This window comes from Mixophyes fleayi, chromosome 11, assembly GCF_038048845.1.
Source record: "Mixophyes fleayi isolate aMixFle1 chromosome 11, aMixFle1.hap1, whole genome shotgun sequence".
Lineage (NCBI taxonomy): Eukaryota > Metazoa > Chordata > Amphibia > Anura > Limnodynastidae > Mixophyes > Mixophyes fleayi.
The window spans coordinates 92,815,148-92,824,540 of NC_134412.1; the positions used below are offsets into that span (position 1 = coordinate 92,815,148).

Consider the following 9,393-nt stretch of genomic DNA (forward strand, 5'->3'; position numbering starts at 1 on the left):
CTCTTGTTTCGCATTCTGGATGTAAAGGTCAGTGCATTACCCATTATTCTGTATGAGATGAAGGAGGACATTTACAAGGCTGAATTCATCAACAGTAGATATACAGCGTATTCAATACTCCAAGTACTGCCTCACTGGGCTGAAAGAATTGAGCACTGGGATCTTTAGATTATGAACACAGGATAATGGAGCTCAGTAATTAACTAGTACACTGTTTTGTGACTTGTAAGAATCCTTCACAGCAAAGAATATAATAAAATGTTGTACCTGGGATGCAGAACTTGCACTCTGATTGCCCTCCTGTTGTCACATAGTACCCATGGTGGCAGGTAACCGGCATTTCATTCAATTGATGGAGATCCTCTATGTTGGGGCTTGGGGGACAATAACTGCATATACAAGAGCTAATCTGTCCGCTGCCATCCTTCAGGAATCCAGTGGGTGTAATAACTGTATGGATTTTACCGGCAATGGGGCAATAGCTCTCTGTGAAATAACACAGATAAATCAAGTGACTCAGCCTCCTGTATAGTTACTAGCCTAGAGCTGGCGTGGCAAGCTCTGCGACATACACATCCATCCATTTATAACAAGATCAATATGTGCAACGAAATGCTTCCCAAAGATATATCCACAATGCTTAGATCGTAAGCTCTTGAGAGCATCGCCTTTACTCCTTTTTTGCATTCTCCTGAATGTACAGTGATGTGGAATATGTTAGCAAATATGTGGTAAGAATTAATGTTAATAATAGTGAAATATATGTGAATAATTACTACATTGAGCAATTAAAGTTCCATTAATATTGCTTACAATGCTGTAATATAATATAATGAAATTATGTAGATAAAGCACATAATACACCTGGTGGTTGGTTGACTTTGTTCCTTTTACGGTAACCTATATGTTGTACTGGTAAAGGTTATATGGCATTCAGTAACTTAGAAGTTGTGGAGGATACATAGAATTATGGTAGGAGTCAGAGAAAAACAGAGCGTTGTGTGAGAAAACGTAGGTTTGCAAAACGGTAGGTTTATTTTACAATGACATTTACTGGCTTTCAATATTAAAAAAGTTGGTCAATACCAACATAATACAATATATTTAATATAAGAAATAAAAAAGATGTCATCTTTGCCCTTGTGCACATATAGATGGGCTATGCCAGGCAAGTCCTTCTCATGCCTGATCCTCAGGGTATAAACACTATTAACTCATACAGGTCACCCTGGGAATACACACATCCTGGTATGTTTGTATATTTTGAACACTTCTTTCCCAGAAACCACATGGTCTCTGCTTACTAACATGTAAAAAGTTTACTGGGGTTAATCAGAAAAAGATAATTACAAAAGAAGTGTGTAGGATAAAGCATTGAATATAAGCAAGGAGTCAGTGTTATGACTAAGGGGGAAATCAAAGCACATATATGAATAAGATTAATACTATACACACAAACGTGCCTCACAGATAAGGGGTAACATACAAACATTGTAATTTCTGAAAGAGAACCCAGGACAAGTAGGTCATGAGTAAAACATTTTGATTTACTAATGCCAAAATACTGAATGTGGACACAAATCTTTCTCTACTGGAATGTGTAGATTTCTACAGCCATTGGAAGGTTACAATGAAACTAGTGATTTTTAGGGCTTTAAACGGTATAAAATCAGCTTTATTATATATGTCAGTACTAATTTGACTTCTTTATGTATAGAATCCTATGTTGGCTAATACACATAAAGACACATATGTTTTGAAGGATTTAAAGACACTCACATATCCATTGTCATGTAACAGAACAAGAAACTTGGGGTCAATTTGGCAGACAAGGGGCTAACCAACAGAGAGTGCCTGAACTTTGTGTGATCCCCCATCTTAACTACTGGACTGGATAGTGACTGGTACAACACTATCTAGGGAGGAACAGATACATTGTATACTATCCACTTTGCCTGTAAACATACTGACAAGTAACAAGCTCACTAAGTGGATGTAAACATACCCCACTCTCCGTAATTAATCATATCCCCATCACACGCAGGGCCACGCTCCCATTCTGCTATTTGGAAGCGCACCTGTACAGATAAAGTCCATCAAAGGACTGCACACACCAGCAAAAATAAAATCATCATCATCATTTATTTACCAGCCCAAGTGTACCAGCACAGGAGTACACTAGCAGTGACAGTTAACCAGAAGGAAAGTGGTTCTGAGCGCCATAAAGGAGTTCAGTGGAGGCGGCATTATAAGCCCCTCCTACTGCGGGAAGAGGGCGCAGTTGGGATAACGAAAGGAAACGGTGGCAAAGTAAGCCCAGCCGGTTCCCAGCAACAACAGACAGGGTAGCATAGGCGGTTCATCCTGTCACAACACTATATATAAAAAACATCACTAACGTGCATATAAAACTTAGCAGATACCTGGCAGGCAGGGGAGACATCGCTCTGAACTCCAGGTAGAGAAGAATCCTGGGGGACAATCAATGCAGTGAGTATGATTCTGTGCAGGCTCCTGTCCTGGTAGACACAGCTGAAGAGACAGAACCGTCCCTTTAAATAATCCAACAACAATTCAACAGATCACCGACTTTATGCTGTTTATACTCATTTGTTATGAAAACATTTTTTAGCGAAAAACTTTGCCAAAATTATCGCCTGCTCCCGAATGAGAGCTGCACAGGCTCCTAGAGATGTTTTCTGAGAGTAAGATTGTGTTTTCTTTTCAACAGCTACTGCATAATTTTTTATAATATCACAGAACACATAATTCCACCAACCGCAAGTTGCTCTATGATACTGTACAGTGGGTGTGAATTTCTTCTTAAGCTGTATGCATAGGCGACTGCATAGTGTCACTTCTATTTTACTGTATACACTGCTCTTATCAGAGATGTGAATAATATTTATCGACTGAAACACAACTCTGTTTTCATTATGCCCAGAAATTAGTGTGATAGTCAGAGATACAACTGTCCAGCAATAAAGTCTACATAGAGATTACACCCCAATGGAAGACTGTTTACATCTAAAAGGATAGGTAACCGCTGGCATTAAAACTGCAAAAGTATATGCGTTCCTAAGTGAAGTTAAGCATGTGTAAACATAAGTGAAAAGAGACATCATTATTCCAAAAGAAACTATAAAGATTGACGTTTTTATAAGAGTTTAATTGGCGTTGAGCTGCAGAACACTATTTTGAATTCTACCATTTCAGCGAGTGTGACACACACCAACATTCATCACAATATGTAAGTAAACACTTGTTACGCCACATCTCATGCACCCACAGTGTATGAGATGTGGCGTAACAAGTGCTTACTTACATATTTAAAAAGCTGCACACATTGAATTCAAGGAAATGCAAGGAAAATGTCCTAAGTCTTAAATGGTTGAGCAAAGACGCACCTTCCAGTCCCGGCCATCCGGACACACAAATCCATCAGGGCACGGAGAGCAGAGCAGGTCACCTTCCCGGGAATACTGGCCTGGGCTACAGGGAATCAAATGGCCAAACGTGGGGTCACAGGTGTATCCAGAAGGACATGGTCTGCAGGCACAGCCTGAATCTGAGCTAATGTATCCTGGGGGACAGGCCTATGAGAGAAGAAAGAGAGAAGATATTGAGGTGTACTACTGCCACATTACACACATGTATGCTGACTACTTACCTGGCAGTCATGGACAGCACTTTTCCCTGGAGATGGGTTTACTGTACCCGTTGGGCATTTTCTAGGAGCAGCAGATTCTCCTGGACAGCTGCAAGATATAAAGACTCAATGCATGGTTCACAAAGTCCAGGCCTGTCATCAAAACTTCATAAAACAGTTACATAACGTATGTAAATGAAAATAAAACAGGCTTTTAATTAACAGAAATCAATGGGTACATAGGCTCATGTACAGTTGGAAAAAGCGGAAAAGACTAATAAGGAAAGTGCATTAAAATATTCATCGCAAGCTGCGTCCAGCAGTACAACTATAGCACAATAGTGTGAGATGTGGCTTGTCAATGTCAGTATTATATGTTAATGCATACTTAACTACTTTCTGGGAAGGAAGAGTGCAGAGGGTTTGACCGTGTGATTTGAGCCATCATGTCTCTGTACCCTGCTGTGCAGCGAAGCAATTGCATCACCACACAGCTGAGGACCATGACGATGGGAACTGCGTCATGAAGACCCACCCAATGAGGTCTAATGATGCGAACACCAACATCAAGGCCCCGCCGTGTCCTCTTGACAAGAGAAGAGACAAGATACTCTAATTCCTTGGCACTCTGGGAGGATTCCGCAAAATCCAAGAGTCTCCTGGACACTCCAGGGAGTAGGCAAGTATATGCTAAAGTCACATTACCCTATTTTATACAATATAATAATGTAATGTAATATCCTTATAACGTATGGCTAACTCCACATGAGCCACACTGTTAATTAGGAATGAATAATCCAACTACATATTTACCTTTTTGAAACATACTCTAAATGATAATAGGAGATATCTAACATGGCAAGTACACATAACGCACTAAATATTGACATATGTTCGTATGCGACATTATTAAATTTTGGGCTTGTGCCTAAAAAATTCTGGTACGGACGGTCATTATGATTTTTATCATAGTTTTCACAGTATAAAAAGTTGAGATTGTGCAACTTTTTCATGAGCGTCTGGCAACCAGTCACAAGCATTGCACATGGTCCAAATTTCCCTAAAGGAAAGGGGTGTGAAATATCACAATGGGCATTGCTATGGCAAAAGGGTGGTACAGGAAGGAGGATGGAGGACGTGGTCAATTGTTTTTTTTTTTTGCTATATATGTTGGGGAGGTATTAAACTTGTCACAACCACTATGTAAAGCAGATTTTGAAAGGTGAAACACAACAATATGACCTTTGATTGAGAAATATGTTGCAGCATTTTTGGTGCACATTGTCCTCCAGTGCAATTTTGTGACCATACCTCCAAACACTGAGACATTGAGAATCGGTGCACAAAAAGCCCCGCCCCCCCATTTGCACAAAACCCACTTACAGCTCCCTAAAACGCCAACTTTTAGTGAAAGTCTGCCCATTTATGCAGAAGCCTCGACCCTTTTGAGGTCTGTCATTCCAGAGTGTCCCATAAAAACCAGGACAGTTGGGAGGTATGGCTTAACTAGGATCAAAACACGTTTTGTATTCATTTTTTTGAAAGTGGTTACACACAGGGGTGCAAGAGATAAACTAAGTGGGGCTAAAGAAAAAAACCTGATTGCAAACCTCATGTGAATGCAAGCCCTAAATATATTTCTGTAAAAAGGCTTAAATGATGCTGGGCTCTCCATCTTGAATAACAAGGGTATTGCCACTGTTGACAGTTACATCATCAGGCGTTACAATGGATTTAGATTTTTCAATTATGCAGTTGTTGTAGAGCGGATTTACTGTAACTTTTGGTATTGCAGGATATGGAAATGTCTCGCCATCAGAGGTATTTTAGACATAATGATTGTGATACTAGATAAATGTATATCTGCTGCACTTGGCACAAGCACATTCCCCCCCGGGCGCCTTCCATTATACACTTGTAAAAATGTAGGACAGATAAAATGAGGAATAAAAAGGGAAAAAAATAATCATGCCTTCCGAGATGATTTCAAATAATCAATATCAGGAGATTAATCTATTTTGTGCCTGTGTTCCAATGACCTCCAAGATATATTACATCCATCAATCACCAATCACTGCGGTTACAGAGAGAGAGAATCAGAAAAATGAATGATACAAAATGAATTTTAATAATGGAACAGAGAAATATGTCAGGTTTATGGGGGCCTCCTGGGAACTTTATCTTTCTGCTGAAGTCACACAACTACCAAGTGGGGTATAACTGAATAGTAACATAACAGGGAGAGCATACTACAGAGACTGGTAAGGGCAATATGGCATATGTAACCTCATGCAGAAAATGGGAATATCATAGTATCATAATATGGAGTCCATTTATTAAAGGGAGATAAGCAGTAAATCATGCAAAAAAAAGAGAGTTGTCATAGGATTTAGGGCTCCTCCCTATTTATCAAATCCGTCTGCCGGTAAAGGCTACTTCAATGCTATTAAAAGAAATCATTTTCCCCCTATTTTTTTTGCATATTATTATTTTTTCTCCTCTATTTTCTTATATTCTATATATTATTATATTTTTCAAAAAACAACAAAGTATCTTTTGGCGCAGGATTATGGAGATGAACAAGAGGATTACTGCACGGGGTCTACGTCCCCGTAACTATAAAATATATATAACAACCAAACCGCAATAGATCCTCAGGTCATCAAAAAACTGGTACTGCAATGTGAATATTAAAAACCTTTTATTAAAATAAATAGAATAAAATATACTCAATATGCATATAAACAAGTCACCGTCTGTAAGGGGAGGAACCTTGGTAAATATAGGTGCACTTAAAATAAAAAAATCAGTCAAATTGTCTCCTCCAAATATATTGATGGTACATACTATGTCTGGTTCAAATATTCCTTGCAAAAAAAGGACTCAAGGCAGAGCTAACATCAGTACATCATTATAATATCGTGCAAAATTCCAACCCAGTGGGGTAAATGGTAATAGCTTACGAAGGTTTAAACAGTCCGCAAATAGTGATATGACAATCGCTTTGAGTTCCAAACTCCTGGGCTAGACGATTTCTCGCCCGGTGTTGGCTTCTAGTACAGTTCTATATGTGTTACTAGTGCGGTACTACACAGCACGGAGCATGATGATACAGTCAATTAATGCGGAGGTGTAGGCAGTCCACAGGTAATGATATTAGAAAGCACTTTCTTACCAGATCCCTGGAGTGTATGGTGTGTCACCCGATCTGTGCTTTGCTCATCGTTGTATACGAGTTAACAAGTGGTACTGCAACTGTAAACTTCCTGTGATGTCGGATAGCTTGAATAATGGTTCGTATGTGTGGCAATGTACCAAAAAGTCCTCCTCAGAAGCTCCTGCCGGCCGATGTGTTAACCTCACGATATAGGAATAAAACCTCCTGCAGCTGTTACAATAGTCACCAGCCTCTCTTCTGAGAGATAATATTATCTCTGATGAAATTGTTTGTTACAACGAAACGCTAAGATAGGTTGCCTTTATTTCAGTGCGATTGACTACTCATATGCTATCTTTATGGTTGGAAAGCTCACAAGTTTGCCAGAGTTGGAACTGCCTGTACGAGCGTTTTTTGCAATAGGTCTCAGAAGAGAGGCTGTTGACTATTGTAACAGCTGCAGGAGGTTTTATTCATATATCGTGAGGTTAACACATCGGCCGGCAGGGGCTTCTGAGGAGGACACGCATAGGAATCTTTATTTAGGCTATAAAACATCAGAGGAAGTTTGAGATTATATATATATATATATATATATATATATATATATATATATATATATATATATATATATATATATACACACACACACACACACATATACATACACACATTATATATATATATATATATATATATATATATATATATATATATATATATATATATATATATATATATATATATATATATATATATATATATATATATATACACACACACACACATACATACATACATATATCCACACACTCATATACACACACACACGCGCCCAGCCGGCACACCTTGGCTTGACTAGATTTTCGCCAGCACATTGATAGAAAAAGGTTGCCAACCCCTATACTAGAGGAATGACGGATAGAATCTGATTGGTTACTATGGGCAACACCTCCATTTTCCCTTTTTCTAAGGTTTGATACATTTACTCCTTGGACTGCAGTACCTGATACACAGCATCTTATCTTCCTTTTCAGAAGCAATGCAGCAAAATTGTGTTTGTTATATTGAATCAATAATAGATCTCGACCTATAAAATGATGAAACGGTGCATTTGACACTTTTCTGCTGAATTGTATAAATGCAGCGCAGGAAGACACCCTGTATAACACTCTGTATAACACATGTACAAGTAAAAACAATATAATGACGATGTTTCCATTGCTGAGAAAAACACATGCGTTCATTTATTAGGTTTTCTAGGAATAAATTATTATTAGAATCTACTGCAAAGCAGAAAGGTCAACAGAATAAACAAAATGAACAAGTAGTAAACACTTCACTCAACCTCACACTTACAAAAATCCAGGATGACACTCCCAGCAGCTGCCAGAGGAATAGTAAGTGCCCGTTGGGCAGTGCAGGGGGCGATCTGTGTCACAGTTGGGCTGGTACCCAGGGGACTGGCATAGGACACCTAAGGAAACAAAAAGAAGAATCTAACGTCTTCATATTGCTAAGAATGTCATGTATAAGCGTGTATAAATCTCATTACCGCCCTCATTTTTCTCTGTCTCATTATACCTCATTCCTTCAACCTCCTCCAGTTGTCCCCGCTGTCCTGGCCATTCATTTCCATTTTATTCTCTATAGTAAATCCATCATTTGAGAAGATTTATGGATTTTATTATTGGTCATGCCAGAGGCTGTGCCACTCATTACCGTCCCCAGGGAATTTTACCACCCTCCTTTGGGAGCCAAAGTAAATTTCACACATGAATGAAATATATTTCTTCCTCTCAACACTGGGATGGAGAATGCCTGACTGTCTTAAGGCTGCCTAAGTTACATCGTAACCAGTTATGTGAATTTGTAAGGCAGCAATAGATACTGTATCACAGAACCTTGGGTTTGTCAGCTTCATATAACATATAGCTGTAACATAACAGTCAGAGATGGCCGACATACGTCTTACGTCAGCTTTTCATTTGGGATCTATTGATATGAATGCTACTAAAATGTGGTCAGCATTTAAAGTACTGTCATAGGTCATGCACAAGTCTACAGTACACCACTTATAATAAATATTAAAGGAAATTATGAATGAATCCAATGGGACTGAATAGTACATTCAAAGTAAAAGGCAGTAGGAAGAAGCAAGATTCCGTTAGCAAGGTTTAAAGGATGTTTCCACCTTCAGGATACATTCATTTATTGGCCCATATATGCCCTCCTGCAACTTTTAGTACATACATGGTTGTTTTTCCTTTTAAGTTTCTGTGACATGATGGACCGCCTATGCCACCCTGTCTGTTGTTGCTGGGAACCAGCTGGACTTACTTTGCCACCGTTCTTGTTCGTTACCCCAAATGCGCCCTCTTGCCGCAGTAGGAGGGGCTTACAAATTCTGCCACCACTGGACTCTTTACCGGCATCCAGTACCGGGTTTCTTCTGGGTAACTGACACTGCGATTGTACCCCGTTAATGGTGTACCTGGGATGGTACTCCTGACCTCTATGGATCAGGGGTGCAGTGTATGGATCCCGTCTGGCCTATCACACTGACCAGAATTGCAGGGTAGCAGGC

At 39.3% G+C, this 9,393-nt stretch overlaps 1 protein-coding gene across 1 annotated transcript in view; it reads right to left on the bottom strand.

The window, feature by feature from the left end:
• Positions 1-9,393, bottom strand: part of LOC142107145 (uncharacterized) — a 247,993-nt gene that overhangs the window by 142,960 nt on the left and 95,640 nt on the right. The window contains exons 2-6 of the mRNA XM_075190329.1: positions 8,166-8,283; positions 3,671-3,758; positions 3,408-3,596; positions 2,424-2,532; positions 268-486 (exon numbers count right to left, since the gene is read on the bottom strand). Coding sequence (XP_075046430.1) covers positions 268-340 — 73 coding nt within the window. The 5' untranslated portion in view covers positions 341-486; positions 2,424-2,532; positions 3,408-3,596; positions 3,671-3,758; positions 8,166-8,283. The remainder of the gene's footprint in view (positions 1-267; positions 487-2,423; positions 2,533-3,407; positions 3,597-3,670; positions 3,759-8,165; positions 8,284-9,393) is intronic.